We start from the raw sequence: 21,047 nt of genomic DNA, 5'->3' as shown, positions 1-21,047 counted from the left end.
CAAAAAACGGTTGTTTTTTACCAAGACATCCCTGCATTCCCTGAAGGGATAGCGCCACGAAATGTGTTTGTGTTTTACTGAGACATTGCTGCATTTCAACTGGTATAGTGCCTCAAAAGTGGCTGTTCTTACCAAGACATCACTGCATTTCCTGCCGCAACAGTGCCACAAAATGCAGCTGTTTTTTACAGAGACATGAATGGCTTCTCCAGCCACGACTGTGCCCCAAAAATGGGGTAATTTAAGCCCAAACATGACTTTTCCTAACCATAACCAAGTGGAATTTGTGCCTAAACCTAACACCGTGTAAACCACAGCGCTGTTGTAGCATAAAGTATCTGCTACAAAATAACACACACATGTGATGTATTAGTCGTTTACAGAAATAGCATCATATTTTCTGGCAACAGGGCTGAACACACTCTACAGGTGAATACTGCCTTCAGCTGCAGTCCCTCTAATGTCCACCAGATGCTGCTCCACTCTATATACATCAGTATAACCAAGGAAAATGACTGTGTGACACCTTTATCTTCCAGTGTGGCTGCGTTTATATGAGCAGGTCCTCATCTTGTTTGCAGGATCGTCACCTCACTCTACATACTCGAGACATGATGAGGGAGGGCAGGGACGCCGTCTCAGAGTTACAACATTGCTGACAACTTTCCCTCCATCTCGTCTTGAGAACAAATCACAGCGAGGAGTTTGCAAACAAGCTTTGGGGCAGAGAAAGCCGATGTGTCGGCTGAGAGTCATTAGGTTCGTGTTTTTCAAAATAAAGGCGCACATGGAAGACGCCCTGCGGGGTTTGTTCTGGTCAGGGCTCAAATCAGGACACGTTTTCATAAGACAGGAGGACAGGAAGCAGCAGGAGTCTGTTCATCAAATAGTTTTTAAATATATCTGCTTCCATGAGTTTTCATTGTTGAAACAGACTCATAACTGACTCTTAGCGACATGTATGATACACAAATGTCGCACTGTTGCCTGCGTGCTTTGTGTCCACCAGGAGGATTAAAGGTTTACCAACTAGTAGGGTGGGTAGGTTTAAAAAAATGCAATATCAGTATCAGTACCCTTAAAGTGATACTGATACCAACAGATTTCTTGATTTGATACCTTTGTCTACTTCAGTCGATGCCCATCATGTGAATGGCAGCTTTCTGTTACGTAAAATACCACCAGACGCCTAAGCTACTTGGCTAGGTTTAAAAAACTTCACAAGTATGTCACATGACAGGTTAGGTTAGGGTTTGGGTTTCACGTGTATGCCATGGCGATGTGGAAAAGTTTAGCTCCTCTGCTTGGAGGGCCAGGATTCGATCCCCAAGCAAAGGGTAGACCATCAGACCTGAGGACCAAGGAAGAGGCATGTTTGATGGGGTGACTAAGGGGGCGGGGTCTCTGTCGAATCTGTGGTCGTAGTGGAGGTGATGTTGGGTTATGGTAGAGTTGTGATGGCATGGCTGTGGGAGGCCGGTAGAAAAACTTCATGAGTAGGGTTAGGGTTAAGGTTGAGGGGGGTTGCATTGTTGCATATACCTATGAAAAGTAAACTACAACTCGTATGTGACCTACAGAATCATGAGCCAGTTATTCATGTGTCCAATGCGTTGACGGAAGTAAAGAAGGAAGTCGTATAAAGAGCAAAAGTCTGCGTAAAAAGGCAGGCTAGGGTGATGGATGGGTCACAAAACATTTTCCCAAGGAGACCGGTGTTTGGAATTGTGATACCAAGAGAATTTTGTAAATTGTAACCTATGTAACTTCACGTTAAGCACTTAATGTGAGGGGTGCTAATTTATAGATATCAGAGTCCTGTGTTGGGTCAGGTAACCCGCAAGAAGTTGTGTAAGACACAGGTAAAAACGAACTACACACAGGCGTGCAGCTGGTGAGAACCAAAATATGTGGCGTTGCTAAACATACTGATACTTGAGAGTGTGACGATATTGTGACAACGTTCCTCCAATAGAACGGTTTGTTTGATATCCTACGAAATAGCGCCCCACGAATGGTGTTACATCCTTAAAGGGATAGTGCACCCAAAACTGAAAATTCAGCCATTATCTACTCACCCATATGCCAAGGGAGGCTCAGGTGAAGTTTTAGAGTCCTCACATCACTTGTGGAGATCCAAGGGGAGAGGAGGTAGCAACACAACTCCACCTAATGGAGGCTGACGGCGCCCCAGATTCAAACGTCCAAAAACACATAATTGAAACCACAAAATATCTCCATACTGCTCGTCCGTAGTGATCCAAGTGTCCTGAAGCCCCGACATAAAAAGCTGTTTGGAAAAATGTCATTTGATCTCTGTTTTTAGCCTCACTGTAGCCTGTAGCTCTACAGCTTTTTATGTCGGGGCTTCAGGACACTTGGATCACTACAGACGAGCAGTATGGAGATATTTTGTGGTTTCAATTATGTGTTTTTGGACGTTTGAATCTGGGGCGCTGTCAGCCTCCATTAGGTGGAGTTGTGTTGCTACCTCCTCTCCCCTTGGATCTCTGCAAGTGATATGAGGACTCTAAAACTTCACCTGAGCCTCCCTCGGCATACGGGTGAGTAGATAATGGCTGAATTTTCATTTTCAGGTGCACTATCCCTTTAACATACAGAGGTTAGGTTTGGGGGTAAAAAAACATGGTAAGGACGAACCTTAAAATGACTTTGAGTTCACTCAAGTCCAATCAAGCACATCCAGGGGTAAAGTCCACATTTTTGTGACCCACCCAAGAGTAGACGTGAATTCCTGCCAAGTGGCATGAATTAAGCAGCGAGAATGAAGCGAGTAGCACTATTCCACGTGAAACGCTCATTTGAAAGAGCTGAAAAATCTGAACTTCAGCAAACAATTCACGCCTTGATAGCCAATCAACTCAGAGAATTCATGTGTGTATGGAGCAAGTCAACACAAAATATTCTAGCGTTCAAATTTGCGCAAGTAACCTGACGCGAAAATTCAAATTGCAGACTTTCACCCAAGACCTTCCCCTGGAGTCGCGTGTTTCAGATCCTTGTGAACTTTGAGTCACTTAAGGTACGTCCTTTTCATGTGTCTTTTCCTAAACCTAACCTCCATAAGTCTATGCTTATTATGTACGTTAGGAATGTGACATCATTCGTGGGGTACAAATTCGTAGGATTTCATAAGAACTGTTCTTTGAGTATACGTTGCTACTGCAAACCTCACTTGTCATCCTGATGTACTGCCCCCCCCCACTGTTCATGGTCTGAATTGCACCTTGTGGGAATGTAATGTTACCGTAACGTCTAAACGTAATGCTCACTGCTTTTCATTTTTCACAAGTTGATCCTTCAGAGTGATATCAGCTGTTCCTATCATGTTCTGTCTGATATCTAGTTGTTGTTCTTGTATAAACGCACAAAGTATAAAACTAAAACCAACTTTTAAGAGTCCAGTCCTCGAGAATAAATCTCTTCCACAGGCGGGACGTCACTGGGTCTATAGGTTTCTAACAAAATAGAGCTTTACGTTCAACCTTAAGTCCTGCAGACGCCGGGGTTCCCTCAGGAGCAGCCGCAGTGGTCTACCACCATGGACGGGATCTTCCCGTAGATAATCTGCTCCTTGCGGTTGAAGTAGAGCATGTTGATGGGTGACATCTTGGTGGGCGTGCAGCAGGGCCCCGCCGTGCCCCGCGGGTTGGCCTTGTTCACCAGGTGTGCGTGCGGGTACTGCTGCAGGTGCATGAACTCGCACTCCCCCGAGCAGTAGTTGGCCCGGTAGCGTTTGGGCGCAATGATCCAGTCCCAGCCGAACTCCTCGAAGTCGACGGTGAGCGGGTAGCGGCAGCAGCGGGTCTCCGCAGACTCCTCGTCGCAGTTGAGGCCCGAGTCGCGGCGGGATCTCTTGGGGCTGTCGAGGATCTTCACTTCGATGAACGGTTGCTGGAAAGGAAATGAAAATGGTCATGCAACAAAGCACCTGCGTCCAACCTGTCACAGTTCTGTCAAGCGCAAATATCAAGGAAAATCTGCACGTCTACAGAACTGGCAGGCAAAACGCTCACTGTCACAGCTGTACCCGGTGGAATTGTCTCTATTGGTTGCCACACGTTCTGGTTTTTCTAGGGATGTTCTCTTTTTTTGTCTCGGAAAATGGCTACTCTCATCAGGCCACTAATGGCATTGCCAAAGCAAAGCATGAAGATCAGATCTTCAGTAAACTACCAGTGTCGTTTTGAAGTTGTGAGTTAATAGGTTGATTTGTGGTTCACTCACCAGTCCTTCCTCTCCAGGCTCTGCTGACGTGACGGCCAAATCTTCTCCATTGGAGTCGTAGGCGTTGATCTCGATCCCGTAGTTGGTCTCCGGTTGGCGCAGCCAAGCCTGCAGCAGAGGCTTGATGTCAATGCTCTGCCAGGAACTGGCACCGGCGTCAGTGTCGATCTTCAGCGAGCGGACTCTGACTCTGGTGCTGTTTCCCTCCTTGCCAAGTTTGAGGCGGGAGATCTGCAGGAAGACGGTGGTGACCATGTCGGCCGGCCGCAGGTGAACCCACAGCTGAGCGCGCAGGATGTTTTTGGGTTGGATCTTCGGACTGAGGCTGAACACGCAGCAGGAGTACAACTCGTCCTGGGTGATCGCGTTAGCTGGAAGAAATCATTTAAATGTTTAATTATCTGAGTTCAGACAGAACAGACGGAACATTTAGCTTTGGTGTGATGAACTGATGCGATCATCCAACATGTTTTAAAACTCCCAAGTGAATGTTTGTGCCAAATTTGAAGAAATTCCCTTGAGGCGTTCCTGAGATATTGTGCTTACAAGGATTGGACTGACGTTCGTACAGACATATAAGATAGAGATAAGAAAGCCAAGGCATTCTTTGTGCACACAGTAAGTTTAAAAGCCTCATCTTACCTTGTGTCACTCTACATCGAAATCCAGCTCTTGAACAGTGACTTGCAGCGTTAAACACTGACGAAAAAGACGTCCTTTAACGTCAGCATGATATGCTGCCATTATACTTTACGCGACAGGAAACAGATGAAACATTTTTTCCTCAACCCAACCTCGTGCTTTTGTCAAAACGTCAACTCGCAGTGCTGCACAGACGTAGTGCTTTTATTTTGAAAGAGACTGTATCCAAACTGTACATTTCCTGTGAAAACTGAAGTGTATTTTGAAAACAGACAATGCATGTAACAGGCTGAAGTTGACATGGCGTCCCAGAAAGTCAACAACCAACACACCCAGGGTACCTTGGACACCATATGTGGACGTGGAAAGTCCAAGAGCAAAACGAGTTGCTTGAAAATGTGTTGTCTCATCAAGAGTCGCCTCCAGAATAAAAGCATTTTAAAGGAATTCCATTGAAGCGTTCCTGCGATATTGTGTTCACAAGGATGGGACGTCCCACCTTTCCGCTAAAAAATCACATGGATCAGCTGATCCTGGACAGCAAAATGTGGGATTTTAAAATCAAATCGAACAACTGGGCCCAGAATATTGAGTCCTGATGTTCTGATAACCCCACGACTTTTCCTCGACTGCCTCACATGAGCAGCCGGGAAACAATAATCTAATGATCACATAATTTGCTGAGCATTTTGTACAATCTAAGAGTTTCTATTTTGCACCACCCAAAAATATCAACTATGAATGGTCGGTCTCTGGCATATGTCCTCAGACCTTCAGCTCCATCATCGTCCAGGTCAGTTAGACTATAATCGTCATTCAGTGGCCACTGGTTATTATGTGTTCCTCAGTTTGTAGAGGATTCTGGCATTGGCAGTTGGCACCAGATCAGTCAGACCAGAGCGAATGAGGGAAGATGTTTAGGTTGAAAATAGAAGTACTGGTTAGTCCTTCGACAGGACCTGGAAGCCCTTTATGGAGATTTTGAGTAAGGCTTCCATTCACTCAATTTTTTTTTTTTAATTTCTATTTATAATTTAACTGAATTTATTTTTAATGTCATTTTTAATTCATTATTTATTCTATTTTTTTTATTTCCCTTATTTTATTACTATTATCATTTTCTGTTTTAAAGTTGGAACATGATTTATTAAATAAAGGGAGAAATGCTAAATTTGAAAGATGAAGATCATATTTTGAAATTGTGTCATTTTAGCCAAAATAGAAAATTGCGATTAAATCTTTATTTATTCTTTAAAAATAAAATATTTTTTATATATTTTTTTCATAATATTCATATGTGCCTGCTCATTCAAATTTAATTTAATTTAAATATCTTCACCTAATAAAACTGGATTGTGTGACTTTAATTAAGACTTAAAATAAAAACAGTTACACAGCAAAAGGTTGTTGGATAATAAATATCCATCATTTTTCTTGTGCTGGTGTAAAAGTTCAGTGCTTGTTATTAATTACCCAAGATTTAAAAAAGGTGATTTTCAGAGTTAAAGCCCAACATTACACCACAAAAAGTGATTATATTCTGTGTTCAGTGGGTTACATGGTCGTTTGCGCCAAAACTGTGACCGCTTTCAGCGCGCACAAACTTTACGCATAAGATTTACGCACGGAACACGAGTTTCTCTTTTTACACGCGCCGCTCACAGAGGTGCAAAACACACAAAAACAGTGTCAAACTGTAAAAGAGATTTGGTGTAGTTACGCTTGGTGGCCATGGTGATGATGGTCTCCGTCGTGGCGTGGTCCTCGTCCTCCACCCGCGGGTCGTACTGGTCCAGAAGCTGCGTCAGAGGCGGCGCTTTGGGCAGCAGCTGGCGGATCATGTCCCGGCTGATGTTGGGAGCCTGCTCGAGCCGCAGGATGCTGAGGATCTGGGACTTGATGCTGTGGAGCCTCATCTGCTTGCTGTGCTCCCGGAAGTCGCAGGCCGAGCACTGCTCTCCGCTCTCCGCCAGCAGCTTGGAGGTCTGGTTCATCTCCATGGAGAGGCTGGCGGAGAAGAAGACGGACAGGCCGAGGAAGAGGAGCATCCTGGAGGGAAGAAGAGGTCAGTGTGGTGACGCTGTCTGATATGGATCTATCCCCGGGCCTCTGGACTTTATGATTGGCTGATAGGAGGACCCGTTTTTTTTTAATCAGAGGGGAGATTTAAAGAGGTAGCGGATTAAAGACGAGTCTGGGATCTGATGGGTCTTTATTCTATAATCTGTTTGATATGAGTCACAAAAACTTTATTAGTTTTATTTTATAATTACATTTCTGGGCAGTGGATGGGTATTATCCTCCTGAGACCCAAAGGTGAGAGGTGACTATATCTATTAATGTTTGACAGGCTACTCTCATTACTAGTTACCTTCATTTGAAAGTAATAAGTTACTTAACAATATGGTACAGTATGGTATGGTTTGCAGCCAAGTGTGAAGCGTTCGTGATGAGAGTCAGCACCTCCAAATCTGAGGTCATGGGGTCATGGTTCTGTCCTGGAAACCGGTGGATTGCCGAGTTGGGAGAGAGTTACTGCCTCAAGCGAGGGAGTTCAAGTATCTCGGGGTCTTGTTCACGAGTGAGGGTAGAATGGAGTGTGAGATGGATCGGTGGTTTGGCACGCCGGTCTGTCATGGTGAAGAAGGAGCTTTCGATTTACTGGTCCATCTACATCCCAACCCTCACCTATGGTCATGAGCTCTGGGTAGTGACTGAAAGAATGAGGTCATGGATAAAAGCGGCCGAAACGAGTTTCCTTTGTAGGGTGTCTGGGCTCAGCCTTAGAGATAGGCTGAGGAGCTCGGAGTAGAGCCGCTGCTTCTTCGCATTGCAAGGGGTCAGTTGAGGTGGCTCCTTATCTCCGCTGCTTTCTTTATAATGGCTTTTGGAGATATTTATTTCTGTTGACGCTCTGGATCAGTGTGGAGGAATGAAAAATGAAAACAATAAACACATTATTTCGTGTGGTAACACGTAACGTGACATTGTGAATGTAAGCCTAAAGTTTCAAGGTCCTGGCCCCCCTTATTTCACTGCTCCAAACCGCACTGACAAACCACTGAACAGGAGCTGCTCTTCTTCTACCGCCTCTCCCTCAAAACTTGCTAAATGGCGCCTCTTGGTGGCCGAAACCATGCAGCACATTCACAAACATCACCTCTGCATAACGTCCTTCATCATGTATCAAAATCCAGTTACAGCAGGACATTTGAAATGAGATCATCGCCTGCATACAAAGAAATTGTTGAATTAAATTACACCTAAGAATGCAGTGACAGTTAACAGGAGGAAACAGATGTATTTTTCAGAAATGTTTTGTCACCTGTATTTTACGACTTGTGGCGTAACACGGATGATCTTTTACAAACTTGATTGCCCATTAATGCATCCTAAAAAAAAAACACATACAATACATGAAAAACAGGTGAAAACATCAAGTTCACATCCTGCTGTTTAAATTTTACAACATGCTATCCTATGACTTTTTTTTTTTTTTTACATACTCAACTGTGACTCTGTTTGACAAACAACACCATGATTTCTTTTACATAGTCAGCTGAGTTTTTTTTTAAAACATTTAATGACATACGATACTCTGACTATTTTTGAGACTTTTTGATGATTAAAAAAAAAAAAAGACACTATAGTATGACATTTATATAACTTTATGGCATACTACACCATGGCTTTTTAATGAAGTTTTTAAGGCATACAATATTATAACTGTTAAATGATTTTTTTTATTAATATTTTTAATTTAATGGCATACTACAAAATGTATAATAATAATTTGAAAAAAAAACCAAACAATTCTTTTAATGACATACTATGGCTTTTTCATGGCATTTTAAATCAACTGATTTATTTGTCACGCAATCAAATAAAGCAAATGTCAAGAGTAACAGGCTCCGTGAAACACAGTGGAAGTGACAGGTTGAATAGAAACATAAGAATACAAACACACAGCAGTGAAATGATAGTCTCATCCCAGGACGACTAGCTGTTACCAAAGTAGATATGATGGTCATGCAAATCTGTGGTTGACAGTGCAGGTATTGCAATGTGAGGTGATGTTTTTTTTGTAGAAGGTGCTTAAATGTGAAAAGAGCACAGAAGGTGAAATATAAGATGCAAACCGGGTGAAAATATCTCAAGAAAATAGCTTGAGCTGTTTAAGGGCTGCTGGGAGAGCCTGAGGTTGAAAGTTCGATCCTTTGATCCAGGCCAGGGAAATTTTAAAGTCATTTAATTTGTTTTCAATTCGTTAAAGTCAATGATATTTCAATTCAGTTCAAGAGAACTTTATTTATTCTGAAGGAAATTCTTGTGCCAGAGAACACTTCAGATTACAGTAATGCTAAGTACTCAATATATCTGACAAAATATACAAATATAGAAGATAGAAGTGTTTTCAAGGAGCACACGCAAAAAAAAACACTGCCTAATGGAGTGACAAAAGGAGTGTGATAAGTACAGGATGTGAGGGCTGACATGTAGGGTGAGAGCATTTCCTGTCTTCATAAGGACAGGTGTGGGCAATCAGTGCGTCTTTGTCTGAATCCTGGTAGACGTGTGGTCGGACTGCTCGGTGTGTGCAGATAAGGGAGGTCTGTGGAGAAACACTGCTTGTGTGGTTTGATTTGAAACCTAATGAAGTTTCTCATGCTAAGTTGTAGTGACGCTGTGTCCTGATTGATCCTGATGTATGCTCTGTGGCTGCACATTGAAGAGGTAGGTAGAAACTACTGTGACAAGTGACCATGATATTGAAGAATAACATATAAGTAGTAATGTGCATCATATAAAGCAGGATGTAGGTGAATACTGTTGTCCTGTACTTCTACCTGCCCAGGTCCTTTGTTGTTTGTCCGATCATCTGCCCATGTTCCCTCTTCGTCTCCCTGCTGATCGTTCCCGCCTTGTTATCTTCAATTAAAGTATCATCAGTCGGCTGTGACACGTTTAATGTCTTGCTCCCCCACGCTATTCATTATTCAAACGAAGAACAGATTTTAAAAACCTTACTTGCACAAGTCTTTGAGTTTATCCATGAAACAATCTCTGAAATCAAACCTTAATAATGACATTTACTCTCACACCTTCAAATGTTCCATCTCCACATGTGAATATTTTGCTCCTGCTCTCATCACCAGTGTCTAAAAAAAATTTAGCATAAGACCCAGGTGACTCACTCACCTCAATTCACCCTTGCCTGGAGCGCAGGAGGCGGCGCTACGCCATCCACACCTGTCTGCCTAACTGCCACTCCACCTGAGGGTGTTGACTGCCTTTCCAGACTGCATGCACTGTGTTAAATTTAGTCTGAGAGGAAACAGAAAGGAGCCTCTACCATGAACGATGACATTATCTTATATACCTTTAATGTCATTTATCCTCCATTCATTCAAAAACTCAGTTTTAAAACAGGAAGTCTCTGACTCATTTCAGAGCTGCTTGAAAACACAAATACAACAGACGACATTCAGTTCATGTCTTCATAATGTTTTATTTCATATAAGAGCAAAAATGCAGAGTTAAACGTTTTCATGGCTGGACGGCAGATCGAGTTTCACACAAGGCGTGGTCGTCAGTGAATCTGCAGCCTGGAACACAAACCAACAGTTCAGCAAGAAGACAAGACAAAGACACAGGAAGATGTTCGGAGCTCCGTCTTGACGTGTGACACCTTAAGATGAATCAAAGTCCAGTTGTGAATCGACTTTTCTTTCTAAGCTTTCTTTCGAAGTAGAAATGTGCACCACATAAAGTTACTCCGAACTTTTTGTTGGGGGACACTAAGATATGAGTCCGCTGTGAAAATGCAGCAGTGAAGCCTTCGGTCTCAAATTGTGACGCGGTTTATTTCATTTCCTCACCTTGCAGAGTCACAAAAGGACAACCAATCACACCTTATAAAAGAATGCATCACACCCAGCAACAGGGTCGACCGCACCTCCTCACTGAGGTCACACTCTCTGTCCATTCCCTGCTCAGAGAATTCTCCTAAACTAGGACTCCTTACACAGTGAGCACGAGCCGGGATTAAAGGGTGGTTGATATTCGGTCTGAAAGTCTCTTTTCATTGAGCTAAAATGCAGTTACAACAACGTGTCACAAAGCAGATGAGATCAACCCCATTCACAGACAAACACTTGTCTTTATCTGGACACATTTTCCCCACAAATACAACATGCTAACATTATTAGCACAAGCCTATGGCATTTTATATTGTATAAATTAGCCTAGCAGCTAGCAGAGATTTCAACTCATATGAAGCCAGGATAAATCACACACAAGACTTAGGGTACGGTTGATGAAACTTGTTTGTCTGGTCATAAATTAACAAATAGTCCAAATTGGAGGGAATTTGACTGGAAGATTAAAAACATATTTCAGAACTCCAATTATAACAGCAAAATATGGCGTTTCATCAGCACTATGCTGGAGGGGTTGTGGCCACCAAGGGGACCTCTCACATATAATGTGGGCCTGTCCAAAATTGCAGGAGTACTGGGACGATGTTAAAAGGATAATAGAGCAAATTTTGGATATAAAAATAAAACTTGACCCAAAGTTATTTATTTTGGGCATCCCTTCAGGACTCCAAATGGGGAAAAAGAAAACATATGAGGACCCTGCTTTTAATAGCCAAAAAAAACTATTACGGTATTATGGTTGCAGCCACAACCCCCCAACATAAAACAATGGCAACAAAAGGTGAATGAGGTATATATTATGGAAAAGATTTCAGCTAAAATTCAGCTGAAAACTGACTTTTTTATGGAAATATGGTCACCTTCGATGTCAATGCAGAGCTCAAGATTCTTACTAATTTGATGGCATTTGCCACCAAAACTCTGTTCACTGCCAATAATAGGAATGAAAATAAGGAAAAGGATGGAAGAGAAAAGAGAAAATATATATATATATATATATATATATATATATATGTGGTGTTGAGCCAATTAGTTTTTGTGTTGTTTCTCTTTTTTTCTTTTTTCCCTCTGTTTTTCTTTTTTGCACAACTAAACAATATGTTATGCTACTAATTTAAAATTCTATGGCAGTAATGCTGTCAGTGTAAAATATTGCTTTTGAGCCCTGTAACTAAAGTAAGGGAAAGAGAAAAAAAAATAAAAATAAAAATGAAATTGTATGAAAAACATAAAATGGTTATATCTTTGTCGCTTGCACACTTACTGTATATTTAGTTGTTTTGGGTTTTTTTTTGTTTCACCTTTTGTTTGTGTGTTTGTTTTTTTTAGTACTGGGTATTTGATTTGTTGTATCGTTTTTTTTCTTTACTTAAATTCATACAAAGTTAAAGAGAAATGCGAAATGCTTATTTGCAAAAAGACGAATGTATGAACTGCACAGCATAAATAAAACGTTTAAAAAAAAGACTTAGGGTACGGAGTTGGTTACGTCGACACAGAGCCTATACCCTAGGTACCGTGACAATTCAACACAGAAGTCCTGCTTAAATGTTTTCCAACCAAGCCCTGTCCACTTCAAACAAACCTAAAAGTGGCCGATATGAAATAAATAAAACTGCTGCAGAAGATATTTTGTTCATGTTCATGTAAGAGTCTGTCGCTTAGAATGAGAAGCTGATTTAGAGAAAAGGGTTTAATTAACTTTGTATCTCACCTGTATTCACCTCTCTAGCGGCGTCCTCGTCCACGTCCACAACCACGCCCAGGGCCATGGCCATGTTTGCGCCCGCCTTTTTTGCGACGACCGCCGTGCCCGTCATCGCTGCCGCTGCCACTGCCACTGCCACTGCCGCAGCTTCCATGGCTGCCACCACTGTGGTCACGGCCGCGGCTTCCGCTACGATGAGGGCGGTCACGGCCGCGGCTTCCCCTACGATGAGGGCTGTGGTCACGGTCACGGCTTTTGCTACGATGAGGGCTGTGGTCACGGCCAGGGCTTCCTCTGCGATGAGGGCTGTGGTCACGGCCAGGGCTTCCTCTGCGATGAGGGCTGTGGTCACGGTCACGGCCACGGCGATCAGGGCTGCCTCTGTCCCTGCACTGATCCTGGTCTCGGTCAGGGCTGTGGCTGCTCCTGTGCTGGCGATGGTCTCGGTCAGGACTGCATCGTCTCTGGTGGTCATCGTGATCACCTCCATGGCGATCTTCTCTTTGGTCATGGTGATCACCTCCATGGCGATCTTCTCTTCTCTGGAAATCGTCTCTTCCATGGTGATCATCTTTATCCTGCCTGCCTCCAGGCCTATGGCTCCCGTCGCCACCCCCAGAGCAGTCCTGCCCCCCTGTCGCGGGGCCTTGGAAGAAGCCAGCGAGTGGGTCTTCTGTTGGATCAGAAGAAAGAGCCAAATAAATAAATCTGTTTCAAGAATAAAGCACAAACACGTACAACAACCATAGGAGAGAATGAACAGAGGAAGAGATCTTACGTTGACCGTCCCCTTGATTTTGAAAAAAGGCCATTTTGTGTCGGCGGTGTTCGTCTCGGTGGCAGATGATCTCTTTAATGTCACAGCACTGAATGAAAGAAAACAGGGAGGTGCTGTTTAATGTTAAGTCGAACCAGTTTGACTGGAAAATTAAAGGCACGGCAAACAACAGTGCATTAATAAAATTAGTTCAACCTATAAGTTTGGGAAAGACCTTTAAAATGCTGGAGAACGCTATTAAAGGTGTCATTTTAGTTTTTAAAGCAACAGCTGGTTTGTTTTTTTGTCTACTTTTCTGCATAAAGGAGGCGAGTTTTCCATTCGGCTGATCACTCCTCAGCAGCTGTTCTAGATTAAACTGTAAATAGAAAATATTCCAGAGACAATGTGTCGCTGCCTTGATAGGAAACTAATCAATGTAACCTTCTTTTCTTTGATTAAATCTCAAAATCCACAGTAGAAGTCTCAGATCTGAACCCCTTTCCTCGTGCAAAACTCAAACTAAGGAGAGAAGAAAAATCGATGTACTTACATGAGATGAATCTCAGTCAGCGACTGAACTTGTGAGCTGACAGATGATGCACTGTAATTAATGAGCATTGTCTCTCACAGCTGCATTCGTGTCGCATCACGTCACCGTACGAGGCAGGTGGAGAGAGGCGTTGTAAAGTATTTGCTAGTTTGAACCTCAGCCAAACAAAACCTGTCACCTGTTAGTCTGTATCTAAAGAGAGGAATCAATGAATGCATGTGTTGTCTTTCTTAATCCAAATGTTTTTCCATTTGCAGGCAGCCATGATGAGGGAGTTCAAAAAAGCAGGTGCATCTCAAGAAATTAGAAAGTAGTAAAATAGTTCAAGATTTCCTATTTCTTATTCTTTCTTATTTCAGAAAGTGAGAAAGTTGTATATGTTCTGGACTTGGTCCAGTGCTTAAGGTCTAGTAATTGACGCGGCCCGTCTAAAACCTTCCACTTTGTCCCCTGATGAAGTCCTTTGTTGTGTTGGCAGTGCTGTCTTGCTGCATGATGAAGTTCCTCCCGATTAGTTTGGATGCGTTTCTCTGTAAATTAGCCGACAAAATGTCTCTATAGACTTCTGAATTCATTGTTGCATCGTCAATAAAGGTTAGTGAAGTAGCCGTGCAAGTCCAAGCCATGACGCTTCCTCCACCATGCTGCACAGATGAGCCTGTATGTCCTGGATCATGAGCAGATCAGGTCTTTCTCCACATATTGGCATTTCCATCACTGTGGTGATAGTCTACATTCACTGAATGTAGAGTCTGTAGGCAAACCCCGGAGATCTCGCCTCCGGAAGAAGAGCGGAAGAGCCCTGGTTTCTGGTTGTAGGCTGTTTGTAGTCCTCAGGTTATTGACCAATCATGTCTAAGCCGGCTGCAGTTGTTGCCAGGTTAAACGGTCTGTGCGGTGAACTAACGAGGCGGAACATAACTGGCGTCACTGCAAACTCTGAATCCATCGCAATGGTTCAGCATATTTACTTATATATAAACGGAAGTCGGAAACGGAAATTCACCTCCTCCGCCCAAATCAAACCGGAATGCCAAAAAATCGTGGGTCTGCCCCCAGAGGCTGTATCGCCGTCAGTAGTATATAGGGACCAGCTTTGCGCGTGCATGTGAAATGCGCGTGCACGTGAGACGTGCGTGCGTGCGTGCACGTGAAACACCCCCCCCCCCTTCCGGCCCCTCCCCCACTACGCTCCTCCCCCACTCCGCCCCTCCCCACACTCCGCCCCTTCCGGTCCCCCCCCCCCCCCCCACTCCGCCCCTTCCGGCCCCTCCCCCACTACGCCCCTCCCCACACTCCGCCCCTCCCCACACACCGTCATATGAAATCCAGCTCTCATTGGTTAAACATAGCGCCTCCTTCTGGGGGGCTGGTTTCCAATGAAACCCTAACTAATTGGCTAATCAAAAGCCCCTCCCGTCATACGAAATCCTGCTCTCATTGGTTAAACATAGCGCCTCCTTCTGGGGGGGCTGGTTTCCAATGAAACCCTAACTATTGGCTAATCAAAAGCCCCTCCTTGCGCCCCTGCACCGGAAAAAATGTCGACAGGTGTTGATTCGTCACCTCGCCGGAAAGTAGCGACAAGTGTTGATTCAACACTTCACCTAGCCCAGACCACTGCGCATGGCGCCGGGATGTCCGAGATCAGAGGAATTAAGAATGCACGGATGTTTTACAACGACCCCTGCTGTGCAGCATCTGTTCGTGTAATAAATGTTCAGACATGTCCGGGCAAAACACGAGAAGAAAGTACAGTAGCCAATCATACAGCAAGGCTAGACCAACAACCAATCAGGGTTTTATGATGTGTGTCGTGTTTGTTTTATTGTTTTACCCAAATGTATAAAAATCCCAGTGAAACAAGCAGAGGATCTTTTTAAAAAAAGTCTAGGTTGCGTGAAACACAGCGGACCCTTTTCTACAGCTTTTACTGCGGACAATGGCCTCAATTAACGGTAAGCGTGCCTAAACTATATTGGATAACATTGCTCTCTAGATACTTAATTTTTCTCAGAAAAACATTCTAAAAACAACAACTACAAAAAAAAAAAAAGTATTTCTCATTAGGTACAGCTGCTGACGATTCGGAGTTGAAAACCGTGCCCCTGCACCCCACTGCAGCAGCCGTAAGTTAACATATCATTTCGTAGTGTGCGTGCTTGTGTGTGATTACTTATTTTCATTATTACTGTTATTAAATTCTAAATCTAACGAATGTATTTTCGTTTTAAATCTTGATCTAATGAATGTATTTTATTATTATTATTTTAAGAGTGTGTTACTAAGCTAAATAAATGGTATTACTTTCCAGCTGCAGCACAAAGACGCTCACTTTCGTTGAAAAGGCGCAGAACAGACCCTCCAGCCTCTGCTGCTGCTAGAGATTTTATACCGTAAGACTGTTTTATTTTTATATTTTATTTATCATTAATGGGGGAATGCTTGCATCATTGCAAACATCTGTTTTACCTCCTCTTTCTCCACAGTGCACAGCGCAGGCCACTGAGACCCTCAATCAGTTTTCTAGGGTTTAACACGTAAGACACAATGTTTTAACGCTACTTTATATGAATATTATGTTAATATGTGTCGGATACAGAATACTGCTAACATATCGTTTTGTTTGTTTTGTTTTTTTTCCATAACAGTGCCTGGGCGATTCACCAGGACTACCCGGCTGAAAATTTCCAGAGGGTTACACCGTCAGGACAAGGATTTCTCACGTAAGACACGTCGTTATTTATTAATAATAATAATACTAATAATAATAATAATAGCAGCCTAATAATGATAATAATATTAATAATAATGATAACGTTAATGTTGTATTTTTTTTAATAAACAGTGCTCAACCGCCTGAGCTGACGGCCACGCAAGAAACAAGCGCCGCGGTAGCTGCGTTACTGGTTGTCCAGGGATTATCTGCGGGTGAAGCGGGGAGCGCACTAGGATCGGGCGGTGTAGAATCGGCTCCAACGGCTGTTGAGGAGTGCTTCAACGGCACATTCGAGGAGGTCGGGGAGTCTGTGAACTCGTTTCCTAACGGTCGAGAGGAAGTCGGCGGAACAGCGGACGCCCAGCAGCGTGAGAGGGCATCGATCAGTGAGGAACACGGGCCATCTCCTCCTCCTCCTCCTCCTCCGCACCGGCGGCTATTTAACGTGGGAATATCTACAGAGGCTTTGTGGAGTCAGCAGGAGTCGCTCTCCCCACCACAGAACACCAGCCTACAGCATCAGCACGAAGTAAGCAAAGATCTATTTTCTACGAGTACACCTGTGAAGGCTGGCGTTGCTGATACTGGTGCTGCTTCTGCTCCCGCAGCGGGAGAGGTGTGTGTGTGGGAATCTCCCACAATCCCCACATTATTAAGAGGTGCTGACTATATTCCAGATTTTGATGATCTGTTAGACAGTACTGGTGATTACAGACACAGTAACTTACCCGACTTACTGACATTATCACCTGTACCCGCTTCATATCCTCCCCCTCCCAGTGTTTTTGCTGACGTTGTTGTTGAAAACGGTGAGGAGGAGAGCATAGCATTTATTGATGCACATCCAGGCCAGGCCTCCAGCCCGCCTCAGCCTAACCCTTTTCCCCTGCCTCCTCCAGTAGGTGTTGTTGTTGATGTTGATGAGAGTGTAGTGTTTGTTGATGCGTATCCAAGCCATCCCTCCAGCCCTCCCCGGCCTATCCCTCACCCCCTGCCTCATCCAGTAGGTGTAGGTGTAGTTGTTGATGCTGATGTTGAGAGTGTATTGAGCCATACGTCCCCGCCCTCCACCCAGCAGCCGCCTACCCCTCCTCAGCCTATTACCGACCCTGTCTCACTCTCTGATTCTCCCACCCCAGTGGCTGTTCTAGCAAGAGAGAACGCATTGCTCAAAACCAGGTGCAGGCATCAGGCTAGGCTAATCAGGCGCGAACAGCGTCAGAAAAGATTTGCCGAGACGCGATACCTCCTCCTGGCAAGCGAGCGGCGAAACCTGATTAGGAGCACTAAAACTAACGAGCGACGCTACAGAGCCCTTAATACACAGGTACATTTGCTTAAACAGAGCGTCGGCACCTTAATTGAATTACAGCACACAATCACAACATCAATAAATAACTTAGTAGACGCACTGTATAGAAAAACAGGAGCACATTGTTAAGTAAACGTAGATAATGGCACCACCGAGGAAAATGTTAAAACGAATGAGCACCCAGGTCGGGATGGTCGTTATGACACAGATGACGAAAGCACACATTTTACTGATAATGTCGATTCGTCCCAGTGCACTACAGAGGGGCGGCGTGCTTTGACAGGTACAGTTAGGGAACGTTTTAACACACCCTCTGGACCAGATGTATTGGCTAGCCACAGCAGTGTTATGCGCTGGTCCAGATACATTATAAAAAGAATGCGGGGGATAGAGAAGAGAACAGCACTGTTTTTAAGAGACAGAATTTTATGCCCATCATCATCAGCGTCATCACCATCACTCGCTTGCGGTTCAGGTTCTGGTGTTGCTGCTACTCCCGCTACATCTAATGCTGATGTTATTGTAGAAATCGGTGTTAATAATAACAACAGTGACAACGATAATATAGCATCACCATGCCGCTGCTGTCAGTTCTGGGACTGTGAGTGTCTCTCGTGAATGTGTGCGTGATAATGGAGCCTCTGCTGAGCATGCTGCTGCTGTCAGTTCTGGGGCCGTGAGTGTCTCTGGTGTGAATGTGTGTGATCGCGGGGTCTCTGCTGAGAATGCTGCTATCAGTTCTGGGGCCGTGAGTGTCTCTGGTGTGAATGTGAGTGATCGCGGGGTCTGTGCTGAACATGCTGCTGTCGGTTCTGTGAGTAACTCTATGGTCTGTCAACACGGCGCAGGAAATCCGGTAGAAGGAACACCTGCTGTTCCATCTACCAGTACAGGCGGTGCACAGTTGCGTGTCCGTGACATACCTAGATTCAACGCTGCCGAATTTCGCCAGAGGGTCGATTTCAGAGACGTTAGTCTTGATAACATCACCCAGGCAATTGACGGTGTTAGAGAGAGGTTGTCATGCGTGATTGGTGCAGCCTTAGAGGACTCTCCTGCAGGTAGTGTATTAAATGTGGTTTTGAGAGGACCATCTCTAGCCAGCGATGTGCAGGCTGTTTTAAGCTCTGACAACGCATATAACGCTGACGAGTTTTTGGAGGTGGTCTCTCAAGTTGTGCAGAGTAATGACACGTCGCTGACAGATGATGATCTGGAGTTTGTTGTGACCGTGGCACGGGGTAGTAGTGGTGGTGGTTCTAGACTGAGGCTAGGAAGCGTCCCTTATGATGAAATTTTATCTAAGAAGGGAAGGCACCTGTATAACCCTGAAAACGACGTGTCTCAGAACAGTCTTTGTTTCTCTCTTTGTCTCGCCCATTTTGTTAATGAAAGCTTGTCTGCCACTGATAAAATGCAGTATGCTAAACAACTGCATAGCGCTGTAGGATTTGATGAAACCCACAAGGTGTCGCTCTCTGATATCACAAAAATTTGAACATCACTTAAACATAAAAATCGTAGTATTCCACCATGGTTCAGGCGTAAACACCTGCAGTGTTACAAAACCCATGACGCTGTACACGCCAGCACTGTGTGGATGTACCTGCACAATGACCATTATTACCTGATTGTAAATAAAACCGGTTTCTTTGGCGGGACCTATGTGTGTGACTACTGTTACGGTTCATACACAGAACCGTTTAAGCACGTTTGTAAATACCTCTGCAATGTTTGTTATACACAGTGTCACATGCACACAGGGGCCACTGTAAAATGTACAGGGTGTAAACGAATCTGCAAGTCCAGACACTGCTATAATCAGCATAAACACCCTCACTCTAAACACGACGCAGCGCGTGTGACAAAGTGAAATATTGTGAAGAGTGTGGTAAAACCTACAATGCGGCAAGAACGCAGCATAAATGCAAGCCACCAAAGTGTACACACTGCGGCGAGGCCCTAAATGAGAGCGATGCTGTACACCAATGTTTTATCCAGCCGCTGAAAAAACAAAACCCACACACAAAATACATATTTTTTGATTTTGAGACACGTTATCACGAGGGCAAGCACGAAGCAAACTTTGTGTGTGCTATGGACACAGAGGGAAACAAATTTTGTTTCAACACCCTGAAATGCGTTGACACGTTTGTTAAACGGTACCGGCAGCCAAAATATAAGGTACACATTTATTGCACACAACGCCTCTGGGTTTGATAATTACATACTGCTGGAATATTTTGTGCAACAGGGGATCCCTCCCACAGTAACCATGCGTGGCAGTAGGGTCATCCTGATGTATGACAAGGCGTTCCAGCAACGCTGGATCGATTCTTTCAGCTTTCTACCCATGCGTTTATCCAGGACACCGGCTGCCATGGGTTTTGAGGACATGGAGAAGGGGTATTTTCCGCACAAGTTCAACACCAGGGCGAATGAGTACTATGTGGGGAAATACCCCGACCCCTCTTATTACGGGTACAACACCATGTCTGACAGTGACAAGCATAGGTTCATGATCTGGTATGACACCGTCCGTGAGAAAACCTTTGATTTCCAGACAGAAATTCGCCACTACTGTGTTAATGATGTAGAAGTGCTTCGCAAGGCCTGTCTAATTTATCGTGAGACATTTATCAGGTGCACAGACCTCGACCCGTTCGCGTTCACGACACTGGCGTCGAGTTGCATGGCGTTTTCAAAACGCGCGTTTTCTACCCAAAGACACCCTTGCCCTCACGTATGAAGGCGCATACACACGGCAGAATAAAACCTATTCTGAGGTGTCTATGCAATGGCTGGAATACGTGGCCAGGTAGAAGGCTCCGAGATTAGACACGCTTTGAACCACGGTGAGCAACAATTTGGGCAGTTTTTGTGGATGGGTATAACAGGGCCACAAACACATGCTACGAGTTTGCGGGATGCTTTTTCACGGATGTGTCAAGTGTTGCGTCCAGACCGAAGTGAATCCTGTCACCAAAAAACCCTATGGCAGTCTGTACCACTCATTCTGTGAAAAAATATCAGCGTTGAAAAGTGTGCATGGTCTGCGTGTGGTGGTGATGTGGGAATGTGAGTGGGAGGCGCTAAAACGTTCAGACCCATCTGTTCAGGCGCACCTCAACACTTACAGGCTCAAAGAACGCCTCGACCCACGACAAGC

General features: G+C 44.2%; 2 protein-coding genes across 2 annotated transcripts; both read right to left on the bottom strand.

The window, feature by feature from the left end:
- Nucleotides 1–2,604: 2,604 nt before the first annotated feature.
- On the bottom strand, nt 2,605–6,962 carry LOC125885136 (growth/differentiation factor 8-like). Its single transcript, XM_049570611.1, has 3 exons — nt 6,611–6,962; nt 4,249–4,619; nt 2,605–3,915 (listed from the first exon to the last, which is right to left on the bottom strand). The coding sequence occupies exons 1-3, from the start codon at nt 6,936–6,938 to the stop codon at nt 3,535–3,537; spliced, it is 1,080 nt and encodes a 359-aa protein (XP_049426568.1). The 5' UTR covers nt 6,939–6,962; the 3' UTR covers nt 2,605–3,534.
- Nucleotides 6,963–10,379: 3,417 nt separating this feature from the next.
- Nucleotides 10,380–13,988, bottom strand: LOC125884876 (uncharacterized). Its single transcript, XM_049570134.1, has 4 exons — nt 13,848–13,988; nt 13,316–13,403; nt 12,544–13,210; nt 10,380–10,496 (listed from the first exon to the last, which is right to left on the bottom strand). The coding sequence occupies exons 1-4, from the start codon at nt 13,913–13,915 to the stop codon at nt 10,438–10,440; spliced, it is 882 nt and encodes a 293-aa protein (XP_049426091.1). The 5' UTR covers nt 13,916–13,988; the 3' UTR covers nt 10,380–10,437.
- Nucleotides 13,989–21,047: the final 7,059 nt, after the last annotated feature.

This window comes from Epinephelus fuscoguttatus, linkage group LG24 (assembly GCF_011397635.1).
Source record: "Epinephelus fuscoguttatus linkage group LG24, E.fuscoguttatus.final_Chr_v1".
Classification (NCBI taxonomy): domain Eukaryota; kingdom Metazoa; phylum Chordata; class Actinopteri; order Perciformes; family Serranidae; genus Epinephelus; species Epinephelus fuscoguttatus.
The sequence above is the reverse complement of the archived record's forward strand: the minus strand, read 5'-3'. Positions and strand labels throughout refer to the sequence as shown.